This window comes from Dendropsophus ebraccatus, chromosome 13 (genome assembly GCF_027789765.1).
Source record: "Dendropsophus ebraccatus isolate aDenEbr1 chromosome 13, aDenEbr1.pat, whole genome shotgun sequence".
NCBI classification, from domain to species: Eukaryota; Metazoa; Chordata; class Amphibia; order Anura; family Hylidae; genus Dendropsophus; species Dendropsophus ebraccatus.
Window position 1 is genome coordinate 30,261,639 of NC_091466.1, and position 17,145 is coordinate 30,278,783.

General features: G+C 44.4%; 1 protein-coding gene across 4 annotated transcripts in view; it reads right to left on the reverse strand.

Annotated features, from left to right (window-relative positions):
- LOC138770823 (threonine--tRNA ligase 1, cytoplasmic-like) overlaps positions 1 to 17,145 on the reverse strand; it is an 85,105-nt gene that overhangs the window by 45,536 nt on the left and 22,424 nt on the right. For 3 of the 4 annotated variants that reach the window (XR_011359509.1, XR_011359508.1, XR_011359510.1), the window contains exons 2-10: positions 8,389 to 8,518; positions 7,169 to 7,269; positions 6,458 to 6,550; positions 5,724 to 5,779; positions 4,775 to 4,901; positions 4,015 to 4,190; positions 3,506 to 3,794; positions 1,781 to 2,119; positions 1,336 to 1,530 (exon numbers count right to left, since the gene is read on the reverse strand). Coding sequence is in view for 1 of the 4 variants with exons in the window: in XM_069950072.1 (XP_069806173.1) it covers positions 1,336 to 1,530; positions 1,781 to 2,119; positions 3,506 to 3,794; positions 4,015 to 4,190; positions 4,775 to 4,901; positions 5,724 to 5,779; positions 6,482 to 6,550; positions 7,169 to 7,269; positions 8,389 to 8,518 (1,482 nt within the window). In the remaining 3 variants the exon portion in view is untranslated. The remainder of the gene's footprint in view (positions 1 to 1,335; positions 1,531 to 1,780; positions 2,120 to 3,505; positions 3,795 to 4,014; positions 4,191 to 4,774; positions 4,902 to 5,723; positions 5,780 to 6,457; positions 6,551 to 7,168; positions 7,270 to 8,388; positions 8,519 to 17,145) is intronic. The other variant, XM_069950072.1, reaches the window with a different exon arrangement.

Here is a 17,145-nt window from a genome sequence, read left to right on the forward strand (position 1 = left end):
CTAATTTATGTGCTATGACTTCCTTTTTTTTTTTTAGAAGCAGAGAATTTCAAGGTTCATAAAATGCATAATTTTTAAAGATATTTAGAGTTTTTTCACAAAAAACACACAAAATAGTGACAAAATTTTGCCACTAACATAAAGTACCATATGTGACGAAAAAACAAATCTCAGAATCGCTAGCTTATGTTAAAGCATCACTGAGCTATAAGCACATAAAGTGAGACAGGTCAGATTTTGAAAAATGAGCCTGGTCATTAAGGACCAAACTACCTGCAGCACGAAGGGGTTAAAAGGAACCTGTCAGCACCTAGGCCCTACCTGAGGTGCTGACATTTTTATAGTTGGCAGTCCCCTAGTGAGCATGGTACCTTTTAGAAATTTGTCTGTGGAGTGGATTATGTGCAATCCTGGGTCTACTGCTATAATTGAGTCAAAAAGGAGTTGCGGCTCAAAGTTGGTGCTTCACTCTAGTACACCTCACCATTGCTTTCTCCTCCCTTTTCTTTATGCATCAATGCTGCCCGGCCTCCTGCTCACTCAGCTGTTAGTATCTGCCAACAGAGGACTGTTCCGCAACCAGATAACTTGAGCCTCCTATCCCGTGTTGGCAATGCGGTCTAGGGGTAAATCAACTGTCTAAAAACCAGCAAGAATTTATTCCTTTGCTTCGATTCCCCGGAAGGATTTTTTTTTTCTTTTTTCCTCACAATTGTATAACTTTAAAAAGTGCAAAGACTTGCCAATCGAATTAGTTTTAAAGTTTTGTTTTTTTATACAATGAAGGGGGGAAACTACAGTATATTTAAATTTTCATCAGGGGAATTGAACCCAGGAAAAAGGAAGAAAACTTATTGGCCTCTGTGTAAGTAATTTACCCCTAGACCACAGCTGCAACACAGTGCTGCTTGGAGATTTGACTATATCTGATTGCAGATCAGTGCTCTGTAGGCAGTTTTATGTTTGAAACGCACTCCTGCTTCCACTTGCTTCTCAGGCTCTTGGATCCCTGGTGTCACACGCAGGATGCCAGGGAGTCTGAGAAGCAAGCAGGAGTGCAGGCAGGTAATATATTAACCTGGCATCAGTGGGTTAATGGGGAAGGTGCTTCACATTCTTGCAGCAGAATGAAAAATCCACTGCGAGTATGAAAGACATAGAAAATGAGAGGACACAGGACGTAACTAGCAGCGTGAAATCCTCTGCAGATCATGTACCTTTGAAAACACTCTAAAGGTTTTTTCTATTCATGAAATATAAAGCACTAGAGACACAATTGCAACAGAACTTCAGTAGAGCACACAGAAAAATAAAAGTTGTGACACACAGATCTACCTTGCAAATTTGGTGTGGTGGAAACCTGTGTTTTAGACAATGCAGAAAGAATGCTTTCAGGAGTTATCTCCACTTTAGAAAGGATATTTGCCAAAGGGTTTGGTGCACCCTGACCAGGTGGTTTTACAGCTGCCCCTAAATTAGACGTTGGTGTTGTGGGGGTACCAGGGGAGGGCTTGGCTGCTGGGCTTACACCTAAAAGAAAAGATAATGTGTTAACTTTAAAAGCACAGACTCACAGGCATGAACACATTCATATGTACAGAAGTCTCAGAAATGCATTCCAAATCCAGAGCTGCTCAAACATAGGAATGGTCAAGCATTCGCTCTTCCTTATACGATCATTGCTTCATACTGGCAAATAAGTAAATCAGACTTGGTCTTAATCTGCACGTTGCACATTTTTAAATCAGGACCTGAAGGTAAAGCACATGGCAAAACTCACCTGATGTCTTCATGACAGAAGTTAAGCTACTTAGGATGGAACTGATCTTCCCCAGGTCTACATTGGCCAAGTTTGGCAATGCTAGGGGAATTGATGGGGGAATGACAGGCGTGGTTACTGTTTTAGCAAAAGTTGGTGTTACTGGAGCAGATGTTGCAGATGTCACAGTAGAAGTGAGGACTTGTGCTGGTGCACTGCTAGCGATGGGTGAAGGGGTTGGGGATGATGTTACAATGGGTGTTGTGGCTGTAGCATCACTTTGTTGTGTGGTTGCAGGAGAGCCAACTGTGTCCTTTAAGGTAGATGCCGGTGACTCTGAAGGCTCCTTTCTTTCTTCAACTACAAAATATTAAAACAAAAAAACATTAAATCCTTTACACTACACACTGCTTGCTACGTAAAAACCTGTTAACATTGCGTAAAAAAGGTGGAGATGAACCCCTGCCGCAGACTCCGCTCGGCATCAGTGTCTCAATGTAATGTATTGCACACCTCCACTCTAAGGGTCCTATTACACAGGCCGATGGGGGCCCGATCAATAATGTAAATGAGCGCTGAGATCGGCGCCTAATTGCTGGGCCTATTCCACGGCCCTATAATTGTTTAGTGAGGGCTGCATGGACATAGTTACCAATGTCCCTGCAGCACTTGCTCACACCATACATTACCCAAACATGCTGCAGGGCTTCTCCTGTGCTCCTTCTCCCGGTCCCGCACGCAGCAGCTTCGGAGCGGCCTGTCTGAGCTGACAGACCGCTATGGCAATCACTGGCCGTGGCGGTCTCAGCCAGTGATTGGCTGAACGCTCAGTCAGCTCAGACATGCCGCACCGAAGCTGCTGCTGTGCGCAGAACTGGGAGAAGGAGCGGAGGAGAAGCAATGCAGCATTGATAGGTAAAGTATGCTGTTTGTGGAATAGTCGGTCGCCCGCCGTGCACCGCTATTCCATGTAGCAATGCACGGTAGGTGCCCAATGATTTTAGGTTTGCACATAAATAAACGATCAGCCGATGACACGATCGACTGTTTGTTGTCTCTATTCCAAGGAGCGATAATCGTCCGATTATCTTTCCGTAGAATAGGCCCCTTAGAATCAGCATGTCAGGGGCGGCAGGTGCTTCACCCCCGGCCGGTGCCCGGAAAACAGAACGACGCCTTGCAGCAGTTCAAAAAAAGGAACGCGGTACATTCACTTTAAGTGGCTCACCCGGATTAGCAAAACATGGCTGCTTTCTTCCACAAACAGCATGACTCTAGTCACCAGTTTGGGTGGGGTTTTGCACGTCTGAGTTGCAAAACCCCAGTCAAACTGGAGACAAATGTAGTGCAGTTTCTGGAAGAAAGCGACCATATTTGTCTAAGCCTGTCTTTAGCATGCTCTGGTAAAAAGAGACATAAGCTATGATTGCCTGCTGTGGAGAAAAATAGACAATGTGCAACTTTATAGATCTAGACCTAAATATCAGCTTAAGCACAGTAATACAGCAACACAAAGCTACAATGCAGCCACTTCACTACTTTTTTAAAAGGGTGTTTCTGCACCATATAGATTTCTGGCACATTGCAAAATTAAATCATACCCAATTACGCCCATTTGGCCATACTAAGCTAATGCTGCCAAGGATGGCCTGGCTAGCGTATATTTTTAAAAACAGCAAAGTACACAAAAAAAAAAAACTTTGCATGTAAATAACTGTGCCCTTGAAGCAAAGAAGTATAGTATACCAATTATTTCCGGCATTTCTTCATCCGCATCCACATCAGATAACTCCATGTCCTCCACCATGCGATTGTCCTTAGGAGGCTCAGGTGAATCAGACTGCACTGGTTCTGTTTCTGGTGACAAAGGGCTCATGTCTCCCATTCCTTGAAATGGGGACTCTGAGCCAGTAGGAGAAGGAGCATCTAGGGTTGGTGATTGCACAGGAGACTCCTCAGGATCAGGTAGCGTTGCCTTTAGCTGATCAAGCTTTTTCTTTAAGTTATTCACTCGATTAGCAAATGTTTTGTATGCCTACAGAAAATGAATTTATAGTTTCACAAGTGTGTATTTTCTACTGTCTAAATCAATAAAATAACTGCAGATCAGTTTTATGGCACATTCACCATGATTGCTTTCAGCATCTGTTACATGTAGTTCAACGCAATTCATTATAAAAACACACCATGCTTAGAGCTCACGTAAAAGTGCCCAAGATACAAGCTATTCCGTCTAAAGACTACGCGGTACTTACATTTACTACCACCTTGACTTCACGGTACTGAGCTTCATAGAATATTCCTGCATTCTCTAAACCCTCGGCCAAGGGGGGGCTGTTCTTAACCTGCTTGTCCAGTAGGCCGACAAACTCCTCAAGCTTTGCACTCGCTTCTTCAAAATCCTTAGAAAATTTCTTTCCTCCGGCTTTATCTGGAATAAAAGACCAATATATAAGATCACAATGATGAACTGATAGAAATAAAAAAAAACTGATGTCTTAAGGGCCTTTCACACGAGTCGATCATGCAACAAAAAGCTGTTTAATCATTACAATTTAAGCAATAATCTTCTGAGGTAAACGCAACAACAAGCGAACAAGAATTAATTTGCTGTTGATCGTATCTTTTGAGCGGACCTCAAAATCATTGTTAATGGTTCAAGTCTGTCACAGTATAGAGATATGTATGCAATTTCCTATATTCAAAGATTATATATAATTACGATCGCTTTAACAACTATTCATAGGGATTTATCTTCTTGTCTAAATGTCTATTGTTTAATGGGGAGTTTACACAGACAAGATTTATCTGACAGATTTTTGATGCCAAAGTCAGGAACAGACTATAAACAGGGTACAGATCATAAAGGAAAGACTCAGATTTCTCCTCTTTTTAAAGCCATTCCTGGCTTTGGCTTCCAAAATCTGTCAGATAAAAACACTCTGTAAATGCACCATAAATGAAAAATAAATAATCACTAAGCAATTTATCTATATGTGCGATGGTTTTACATACCTTTCAGGCGTTTTAGTGTTTCTGTGCTGCACACATCAACTCTCATATTTGAGAGCTGTTTCTCTTTGAGCTCAACATGATCTACTGAACGTTTGTAAGACAGCAAGTCATCAATCAGACTTTGAGGCTATGGAATGGAGAAAAAAAAAAAAAAAACGACTTGTTTAGAAACAAAGTAATTACAAATAAAAACACCATTTTTAAAATGAACCTGTCAGTGGTTTTATAGTGCCCAAACCACAGGCAGCATAAAGCAGGATCAGGACATAGTAGGATTTATTCAGAAAACCTTAGGATTGTCTGAGAAATAGTTTTAAAAGCTGCTGGGAACGGAGTGAATAGTTACTGGGGCAGTCCTCGCCGCTGCTCCCCACCTCACCATCTCTCCGCAGCCACGAGGACCACTCCAATGACTACTTACCCTGTCCACAATTGCTTTTATAACTATGATTTCCGGCCTTTAAGAACAGACCTAAAGGAAACTAGTGGGTTAGGGAATCCTAACCTGCTAAAATTATAATAGGGGGCATTAAAAAGAGGTACAAGGTAGCCCTATGATGGTGCTTTAGGTTCACTGTTAGCAGTCTTTTAGACCTCAAGTCACCAAACAATCTGTTTCTCTAGTAATGCCCCCTAATGCATAATAAAGTGCCTCACTGTTACTCAAGAGGGATGGCCTCTATTCATTAGGCAGCATCACTAGGGGGAGCTGTGGGAAGGCCTGTTTAATGCACTGAAAGGAGCAGCCCCAGTATGTCAAACAGGTGAATTAGCATATCTATAAAATGTCTCTTATATAAAAGGGAGCACTGGCCCTCCAATATAGGGGTACCATGTAAGGATCCCTTTACCTGCTAGCATAAAGATATAAAGATACTCCGCAAGCTAATAGGGCATATGGGCAAGGGCTGTTCTTTTCAGTTTATTAGACTATCATTGTTTTTCTTACCCTGAATTCTGCCACAATCTTCGATTTCAAGGCTGCTTTAGGATTTACTGGAGGAGCTAAAATACAAAAGCAGCGCATTAATGTCACATCGCTGAAATGAACCCGAGGACCAGAACAAATTATGGATTTTTACTCAGTGCAGTCTAACAGTCATAATGTTTAGTGCTCCATCAACATGGCTGTACAACCGCTGTGTTTATTGTGAGATGTACTGTACTTTGTGCAGGTGTCACTTCCGGTACACATACATTAGTGTACCTGTAACTCCTAAACCTTATTTGCCACTTTTCAGCCCAAGGCTACAACTTATCTAGATCCATTTGTAACTGTATATTGTCTTCTTGTGTTAACCACTTTACAATTTAGCATGAACGGCAAATATATATATATATATATATATATATATATATATATATATATATATTAATGTTTAATCCCTCTACAAAATCATTAAAGTATCACTGCCATGTTTTCGCCACAGTTGAGTATGGAGAGAGACTCCTCACATGCCAGGGGATTTTGATACAGAGGCAGGCGTCTCATTCTGGGCATGTTCAGTACACAAGCGTTAGGGCTCATGTATGGGACTCGCTGGTTGTGGGATGGTTGCCTTAAGAACGCAATCCCCAGCACAAGATGTGTCTTTCCACTCTGAAATGTGGAGTGCATGTGGCTGCACATCATGGCAGTGACCCTTTCATAAATATTTAAAGAGAATAGCACCCAATACTGACCTTTGGACCCTACGAGCGACTTACTTTCTGGTGGTTTCTCTACAGGCTTGGCACGGGAGCTTTTGCTTCTTTCCCGTTTATTCCATCCTCCACCTAAATCAAAAATGTAATGGAGAAATTGATGAATTTCAGCATCAGTGATTTAAATGGGTTATCCAGAGTAAAGGGCCAATTCCTTCCAGAAACTGCACCACTCATATGTAGTAATGTAGCTTAACTTCAGTGAAGTGAATGAAGCACACACACAAAATGAAGACCGATGTGGAGCTGCTTATGGAACAAGGCACTTTAGTTTTTCTGATCCTGGATAACCCCTTTAATATCATAATGTGAAGTACAACAAAATCTATAACCACATAAAACTCTGTAAAAGCCATACTCAGACAGGAAACGAGATTACATTTTTAAATTTAAAGAGTAACTATGAAAAAGTAACTCGACATGTCAAAAAGTTAGTGGGTATCACTGTTAAAACTGTGATCAGAAGATATAGCTGGGGAGAGCGTGGCAGCAGCGCGATTCACTTCCCAGACGGCCACTAATATATGCTGCTGTGCTCCATCCCCAGCTATATCTCCTGATCACAAGTCTCAGCAGGACCACCTTTGATGACATGTCAAAATGTATTTTTCATGACAACTTCTTAAAGCCATAGCCTACTTGAAATGGCTTACCAAACCACAGAAAATGGCATGACTATTCTCAACTTACTTAAAGCAGATTTAAAAGAAGCAATAGTATCTTCATTATACACATTCCTGTCCTCCCATATTTTGAAGACTCTCTCGACAGATTTTGAAACGGATGGATCCCTTTGGAAAAATGATTGACAAACAAAATCAATTCCACATTGCATTGATTATTTGTGTATACAATTAACATTAACCTATTTTCTACTGGCACAAAGATATAATGAATGTATAGGTTTCTAAGCATGCAAATTGTTCTTTGGTTACACAGGACCTTTGGTCATATCATGAGAATGTGACCAGCCAAATGCCCAGGAGGAGTTTATAGGATTACAAGTAGTACATAAACTAGAACTGTGTATACACTAGAGTAGTGTGTACGTAAAGTGTACAGTTATTTTAAAAAATCATATAAACAAACATTACAGAGCACTGCAGGGTAATACAGGGAAGTCACAAAACAGGAGAAACATTTAGGCCAGGCTATCATGGGCACATTACTGTGCCTGTACGTCTACATAACCACATATCTAAGGAACAGGGTTGCCAGCATCACACATCCCTATAAAAGCTATGATGAAGTCAGATAAAGCCATTACACCTGCAGTCAGGCAGAAGAGGACCTAAGGTCATTATAAAGACTGAAATGCCATCACACTTCGCTACGTCCGTCCTCCACAGCTCCTAGCGTGACAATCCATGTTCCACCTCAGTCAGTGACTGCTGGTGTGGGCTGCCACTACTGAGATTAGTCCATCTCAGTAGTAAGTAATGGTGGGGACCAGATGACTATCCTAGAAAACGCGGGGGACTGCATTAAAGTGTCATTAAATCAACCCCAGAAAAAGTTACATATTTTAGCTGCCTGGACATTTATAAATAGAGCTGCTTCTGTCTATGTACAATCTCTTAACATTTTCTCTGGGGTCATACACTTAGGGTCTGCTCACAGCACATTTTTTGCATCCAGTTAAAATGTCAATTTTTTTCTTTCAAGGTGAAGAAAGAGGATGCCTATCCTATTGCATTAACATCTATTTGACTAAAACACAGGAACGGATCATTTGTGTCCAAATTTGCTAATTTAAAACACTGCACTAAAAAAAAAAACGTTTCGACAGGATGCAAAACTTAACGTGAACAAGCCCTTATTCCATTGCGAGATCTATGTCTTCTTGCAACAAACTGTACATAAAGTTACAGGGAATACACTAACTACACTATGGCCAAATATGCACATACCTGACTAGAGAAGCAGCTTCAGGAAGCACATCGGCAAACGTGTCACGATATATTACTGCATTTCTTCTTTTGCAGTTTTGGATGATATCATTTGCCAGGTAGAACAGGTTCAGTCTGTGTGGGAAGCCAGCTGTGAAAAGTGAGAAAAAAAATATATTATACTGTAGGAAAAATTTGCAAAGTATTTTTCTTTTGAATGCTTTCCTATGGAAACATCAATATGCAGATGGCAATGACCAGATCTCTGTGGTGGGACCGGAAGCGGGACACATAGGCCCTGTCCAGGGGTGGGTTTGGGGGGCTGCCTGGATTGACATGTTCCCTTTAAGATGGCTAGAAGTCCTCTAGACCTGCCATCACAGCACACCCATGTACAGGGTGTAGTAAAAGCTGGTAAAATGCAAGACAGTTTTACACAGTATTACAGTTTCATGTAGGAAGGAAGAAATGCTACAATAATAAGTTTGGCAACCACCATGAGCTCCAGGAAAGGTAAAGCTATCCAACAGCTTTAGCTTCGGCTGTACAGGCATGATGGGAATTGTAGTTTTGCAAAAGCTGAAGGGTCGAAGGTTCCCCATCCCTGAGTTAGGGGGTCAGCTGTGAAGTCCCTCAACTCCATTTTCGAGCCTCAAACCTGTTACTTTATACATTAACTGAAGCAGCAGCCGCCGACATCCACTTACTCACTCCTGTAGCTGCTGCAGAAATCGGACTTCTGTTCTCCAATATCTATTGGATGTTGCTCTGCTCTCTTACCGACTGGAAGTGGCCAACTCAGCAGTGCACAGTGCTGGGGTGGTGGAGTTTTTTTTCCCCCACAGGAAGTTTGCACTGTGGTAGGCGCTGTGGTGTCTGCAGCAGCTACATTAATGGGTGAGTGGATGTCAGTGGGAACGGGGATCTGTCGGCAGCTTCTGCTTCGGTTAACACTTCTCAGATGTCTGTGCCCTGCTGCTCCGCAATTCTGCATCAGCTCACCAATAGGGAATTTCTCTTCCCCTTCCAACAACCTATCCAGGACAAGTGCCCCTCTGTATCAGGTTGTTCCGGGAGCAGCAGTGCTAGGAAGTTAACAGTCAATGACCTGTAGATCATCAAGGGTAAATTATCACGAGCGGATCCACAGGGAGTCTCACGCACAAAATCCGCAGCTAATCCGCAATACACGTATTATTCTTATTAATACGTGTATTGCGGATTAGCGGCGGATTTCGTGCGTGAGACTCCCGGCGGATCCGCCCGTGTGAATTTACCCTAAGGGTTAATTCCCTGGCACCACTGCTGCTAGGACAACCTGAGCAACCTGATCCATTTTGCCCATAGCACTACACAGCTGTAACTACAGTTCGGCTTCTAAGAACTTGATTTGCAGCTGAGCTGCAGTTACACATCACCACCACTACACAATGTACAAGTTAGTTCCTTTACTGTGTAGTGCAGCAAACAGCTATTTAAAATCTAGGTACGCCTGATCCGGTGTGTCTTATAAAGAGGCAAACACAGTAATTTACATATTCAATAAACCTAACATTTAAACACGGCAAAGAAAATACCTCCATTCCTTTTAGGGATCAAATTGAGTGTATCTGCAAAAATATTTATTTAGCAAACTTGCTTCCTTCATACGTCCAGAAAGTCTTTCCAGATTTCCGGACCCATATAAATACATTCCTCCTGAAGGGTGTTCGTTCTGGAAAATAGGTCAGGATTTTTCTAGATACTGTCCTATCTCCGTCCAGAATTTCAGCATGGACACCCCACAGAAGTCTATGGGAGCACCGCCCAGTGAGTGCAGGGAGCGCCTGCCCAGGGACCCAACAGCAGCGGTTAATTCCCCCCCCCACCCACCCACCGATCTGCTAGTGTGTGGCCGCAGCAGTCCCCTCCATCCAGAGGCAGTGGTCCTCCTCTGCACCCCTCCTCCTAGCCTCAGTGATAATCAGTCCCCCTCCTCAACACTCCACCCCCACTCCTCCACAGAACCTCAGGGCTGATCAGTGATGCCTGATCCCACCTCCCACGGACCTCAGCTGTGATGCCCGCTCTGCCAGACAGCACCCCCCCCGCCCCCAACCTCAGCAGCAATGAACGCCTCCTGATGATACATCCCCGCCCCTACAGTGATGCCGCACTGCAACACAGCAACTGTCTTACCACTCCCCACCCCAACCTTAGTAGTGCCAATTCCCTGCTTCCCCGTAACGGAAAAGCAGTGGCCCACAGCATCAACCCCCACCAGCAGCATCAAATTCGGACCTCAGAAAGTTATCCCCAGGTGGTCTAAGCAGGAACCAGGACAGGTGAGATTACATACATGGAACTACAACTCCCACCCGGTCCTGTTAACAGTTCATGGTGGGAGTTTCAGTTTGGCAGCCTGTGGCCATCCAAGTTGCAGAACTACAACCCCCATCACGCACCTATGACAGTTCATGATGGGACAGTAAAAACTGATAGACGTGTGAATGGGGCCTTATGCTACTCTTTTCCGCTCATGGTTGAAAGCGGATACCGATCAACTCTTTTCTAAAAAAATAGTGCTCTCTGGTGTATCTGTGTGTATAATACACCCACTATATCTCTATCCATCTACATTAAAGCCACAAGACTGGATGCAATGCAGTCATCCTTTATAAATCACAAGCTAATTATCGCCTATTTTTGCACATTTACAGTATAGCAACTTGACCCAATCCGAGGCGCTGACCGTGTACTCGCACCATCTTCCCGGTCCAAGCATGCACCACTGATAGTAACATAATTAATAAGGTTGAAAGACAAAAGCCCATCGGGTTCAACATATAAAAACCCTACTGTGTCAATCAAGGGGAAAGACAAAAAACTCTATGAGGCAGATGACAATTGCCCCATCAGAGAGAAAACTCCCTCCCGACTCCAATGGCAATCAGAATAATCCCTGGATTAACGTATCGATGACAAAGGCCATGCAAATCCTGCATTCGCAGTCACTGTTTCCGTGCAAGAGCATACTGGGAAGGCATGAGCAAGCAGGAAGTCAGGAAGCACAGAATATTCAGAGAGAAGAGGAAGGAGTGGTGAGGCATGCCAGAGTATGGCACAAATGCTGCCCCACAACTCCTCTTTACTGAAGGAGAATTAATATTGCACACCACTGCCTTCACGGACACATTAGCCAAAGGGAACATGCTCACTAGGAGACTGCCACCTAAAGCAGAGTCAGCACTTCGGGTCGAGTTTAGGTGCTTACAGATAACCTACGACTAGTAATATAGAACATTACATAGCTTACACGGCTGAAAAAAAGACACTTCCATCAAGTTCAAAACATTAAAACATGTTATTTTATTTGTTTGGTGTGGAGCACTTGGAAAGAAAAAAAGATTAAATCAGTCAACCAGTCCAGATTGTAGTGTATATGCTGCCACCCGTTCAGCAATCCAGTATTGTGTACTGTAATCTGTACCAATGGCCAATCTAGAGGACAGAATACCTACATAGATACAAGACTCTGTAAAGAGCAATGGAAGTAAATATGTAGAATGGAGTAAATAAAAGCAGCAGTCGGCCATTGCGCCATTCACCTTCTACGTGACTTTTTGCAAAACTGAACTTTGTTACATTCCCAAGTCCCATAGACAGTGAACGGAGCAATGGCCAAGTACATACACATCAATGTTATAGCTTCAACTATACTTCACACATCAGACCACCAGATGCACTTACTGAACTTATTTTCCGACAAGAGAAAAAGTTTAAAAAAATTTTAGGGTACAAACACACCGTATACGCAGCAGATTTGATGGTGTGCTCAGTTATTTAGATCTAATCTGCTGCGTATCGCTGCAGAAAATACACTGCGTATACAATGTGTGCGTGTTTGTATCCTTAAAGGACAACTCGGCGAAAAAAATTTTTGGCTTATTTAACACACATTACAAAGTTATATAACTTTGTAATGGGGTTAAATACCCGGTCTGGCCCCCTTCCCCCACTTTCCGACCCCCCACGCCGGAAGTTAAAGAATATATACATTACCTATTACGGTCGTCACGGTCCTCTTCTCTGGTGTCGGGTGATGTCAGAGCTGGGGGCGGTCCGGGTCTTCTTCCTCCTCGGCGTCTTCATTGAGAGTGAATGGGAGAGAAAAGGCTGCTGGTGCACATGCGCACCAGCAGCCTTTTCATTGGCTGGAGCGCATCACATGGCTTCCAGCTTGCTCAGCCCTGATTGGCTGAGCTTGCTGGAAGCCATGTGATGCGCTCCAGCCAATGAAAAGGCTGCCGGTGCGCAAGCGCACTGGCAGCCTTTTCTCTCTCATGGACCCGGAAGCAAGAGACATCGCTGGACGGCGGAGGCAGGTGACGGTGAGGCGGACGGCGGGCGAATGGAGTGGCGATCGTCACCGGAGGGATGGTGAGTATGGTGTCTGTGTGTGTCTGTGTTTGTTTTTTTTTGGGGGGGGGGTCCCGCCGGAGTTGTCCTTTAAAAACATTTATAAAATAAATCCCAGATAAAAGTTTAAATTACCTACTTAAAGGAGAAGTCCTGCCAAAAGTATTTTTTAATATGTTATTCAGGGCTCCAGACTAAAAAATTTACCTAGGAGCCATTGGCTCCTAACCTGAAAAATTTAGGCGCCAAATAGAATATTTGGTCGCCAACATTTTAAACCATGTAAAATTAATGTTATGTTAAATGGGACTTACTGTGTGCAGAGGCCACGGCAGCCTCCTCCTCCTTTAGATCCTTTCTTTTCTTAGTTTGAAAACGTTCAACATGGAAACTTGCAACTTGACAACCATATACAGTCTGACAACCATATACAGTCTGACAACCATATACAGTCTGACTCAGTACTTCAGCCTCACTTGGCTAGCCTTTTAATGAGGCTTACTCTTCTGAACTTGAAGGGAACCTGTCACCCCCGTGCCAGGGTGACAGGCTCCCAACCCCCCGTTAGAACCCCCTATACTCACCTCATCGCGCCGGGTCCCGCTTCTGAAGATGGTCGGGTCACGGAGATCTCAGCCGCTGCAGCCCGGCGTGCGCTGAGAGATGAGTCCAACGCTCATAGAGAATGACGGGAGAGTCCAGCGCTCCGTCATTCTCTATGAGCGTTGGACTCATCTCTCAGTGTGCGCGTCGGGCTGCAGCGGCTGAGATCTCCGTGACCCGACCATCTTCAGAAGCGGGACCCGGCGCGATGAGGTGAGTATAGGGGATTCTAACGGGGGGTTAGGAGCCTGTCACCCCGGCACCGGGGGTGACAGGTTCCCTTTAAAAGCTTGCAACAGTCTATACATACTGAGCTAGACTTCTGACTGCAGCCATAGTGACCCCCCACAAGATGTGTATATAGATAGATATATCTCTCACCTAGTGACTAATGCAAGTGACCCCCTACAATACAGACACCTGAGGGGCCCTGATAATAATAATTGTGCATATATCTATCTCCCAGTGTCTGCAGCCAGTTTGCCCTACACTTATAGATGGCCCCCTCCCCTTATAGATGACCCCCTCTACCCCCATTATAGATGCCCCCTCTTCTCCCCCCCATTATAGATGGCCCCCTCCCCTTATAGATGACCCCCTCTACCCCCATTATAGATGCCCCCTCCTCCCCCCCATTATAGATGCCCCCTCTCTCCCCCCCCCATTATAGATGCCCCCTCTCCCCCCCCCCATTATAGATGCCCCCTCTTCTCCCCCCTTATAGATGCCCCCTCCCCTTATGGATGACCCCCTCTACCCCCATTATAGATGCCCCCTCCTCCCCCCCATTATAGATGCCCCCTCCTCCCCCCCATTATAGATGCCCCCTCTCCCCCCCATTATAGATGCCCCCTCCTCCCCCCCATTATAGATACCCCCTCCCCTTATAGATGACCCCCTCTACCCCCATTATAGATGCCCCCTCCTCCCCCCCATTATAGATGCCCCCTCTCCCCCCCATTATAGATGCCCCCTCTCCCCCCCATTATAGATGCCCCCTCTCCCCCCCATTATAGATGCCCCCTCTCCCCCCCATTATAGATGCCCCCTCTTCTCCCCCTTATAGATACCCCCTCCCCTTATAGATGCCCCCTCTCCCCCCCATTATAGATGCCCCCTCTTCTCCCCCCCTTATAGATACCCCCTCCCCTTATAGATGCCCCCTCTTCTCCCCCCCTTATAGATACCCCCTCCCCTTATAGATGGCCCCCTCTCCCCCCCCATTATAAAGCCCCCCCTTTCCTCTATGCTAAGCAATATTTAAAAAAAACAAACACACAAACTCACCTGACAACCCGCTCCCCCGGCGATCCTCTTCTTCTTCGGACGCTGTCCCCGGCTGATGCGCGGCTGCCGGGGGTGTCCCGTCCTATCCCCGGCAGCGCGGCGCATCAGTGAGCTCCCTGTACGCCGGGGCTGTGACTTCTGACACAGGAAGCGTCTCTGACGCGCGCTTCCTGTGCCGGAAGTCAGGGCCCCAGGCAGCTCACTGATGCGCCGCGCTGCCGGGGATAGGATGGGACACCCCCGGCAGCCGCGCATCTTAAAGAGACAGCGCGCTGCCGCCGGGGCCAGTCGCAAATGGCGCCCAGATTAATAAATCTGGGCGCCATTTGCAAAATGTCAGTCGCATTGGCGACCATTTTGGTCGCCATCTGGAGCCCTGTTATTACTTATGGAAAGTTAGACAAATTTCTAATGTACATTAATTATGGGAAATGCATATATACTTCTATCATGGAGTGTTAAAATTCTCTCAGAAACCGTGACGTCACGACGAAGGGGTGTAATTCCTATGGAGTGTCCAGCAAGAGGGCTCACTATATATAGAAGTCTATGAGTACCATTGACTTCTATATATAGTGTGCCCCTGCTGGACACTCTATTGAATCAATGAATGTGTATGTAAAAATGTTATGTACACTAAGTTTTGATTGAATACATTTATGGAATACTTTGGGGAGCAAATGTAATGGAGATAGCACAGGTACTACTCCCCCATCCTCTGCTCATACTATGAGCAGAAGATGGGAGGAGTAGTACTGTGTATATGTGCCCAGCACAGAGCAGGGAGGGAGGGGGTAGGTATCTCTCTCCCTCCCTGCTCCGTGCCCTCCAAATGTATTCATTGAACACATTTATGGGATACTTTGGGGAGCAAGGATACTTGCTCCCCAAAGTATTCCAGAAATATATTCAATCAAAACGTACTGTACATAACATTTTTACATACACATCCATTGATTCAATAGAGTGTCCAGCAGGGGCGCATTATATATAGAAGAAAATCCACAAACTTTACACTTATCTAGTATTGGCATAAAAAGTTATGATCTTTAAAAGTGAACCTGTCAATACTTTCATGCTGCTTAAAGGGGTAATGCGGCGTTTAACTTTCATTCACTAAATAACACACATTACAAAGTTATACAACTTTGTAATATGTGTCATTTAACCTCTTAAGGACGGAGCCAATTTTCGTTTTTGCATTTTCGTTTTTTCCTCCTTGTGTTTAAAAGGCCATAGCACTTGCATTTTTCCACCTAGAAACCCACATGAGCCCTTATGTTTTGCGTCACTAATTGTACTTTGCAGTTTTTGCATAAAGTACACTGCAAAACCAGATAAAAATTCAATGTGTGGTAAAATTGAACAAAAAAAAAAACAACGCATTTTGTTTATTTGGGGGGTATTTGTTTTTACGCCAATCGCCCTTGGGTAAAACTGACTTGTTATATATGTTCCTCAAGTAGTTACGATTAAACCGATCTATACCATGTATAACTTTTCTTTTATCTGATGGCCTGTAAAAAATTCAAACCATTGTTAAATATACGTTCCTTAAAATCGCTTTATTCCCAGGCTTATAGCGCTTTTATCCTTTGGTCTATTGGGCTATTGCGCCATGATGTTTACTTTCTATCGGTACCTTGATTGCGCATATACGACTTTTTGATCGCTTTTTACTACGTTTTTTCTGGATTTGATGCGACCAAAAATGCACAATTTTGCACTTTGGGATTTTTTGGAGCTTACGCCATTTACCGTGCAAGATCAGGAATGTGATTAATAGTTTGGCCGATTACGCACGCGGCGATAGCAAACATGTTTAATTTATTTTTATTTATAACATGGGGAAAGGAGGGCGATTCAAACTTATTAGGGGAGGGGGCTTTTTATTAACACCACTTTTTTTTTTTACACATATACTAGAAGCCCCACTGGGGGACTTCTAGTATATGCACTCAGATCTCTCATTGATCTATGCTGTATATTAGTGATGAGCGAATAGTGAGGGATGAACGCTTATCGAATATTTGGCGAACTATTCGATAATATTCGATAGATCGAATACCTTACTATTCGATCAAATATCTATTCGATCGAACAGTATTCGCTCATTACTACTGTATATACTTAAACAGCATAGATCGATTTGATAGGCACTTGGTTGCAAGTGCCGAGCCGGGGTCAGCGAGGGTGATCTCCGCCCCTAGACACCAGGGACGGCTGCATACAAGTGATCGGATGCAGCTGGCGGTTCAGAGCGCAGCCGCCGCGCGGCCCCGCTCTGAACACCTCTTGCGGACACATGATGTACAGATACGTCATGTGTCCTTAAGAGGTTAAGTGAATAGCCCACTTCCCCATGTGCCCCACACCCTAGAAGTGTGGTGCATTATGCTTACGTATTCGCTCCAGCCATCCCCCCTCTGCCGCGTGATCAGCTGCTCTATGCTCAGCCAAACGCGGTTGAGCAGCTGATGAAGCGGCAGC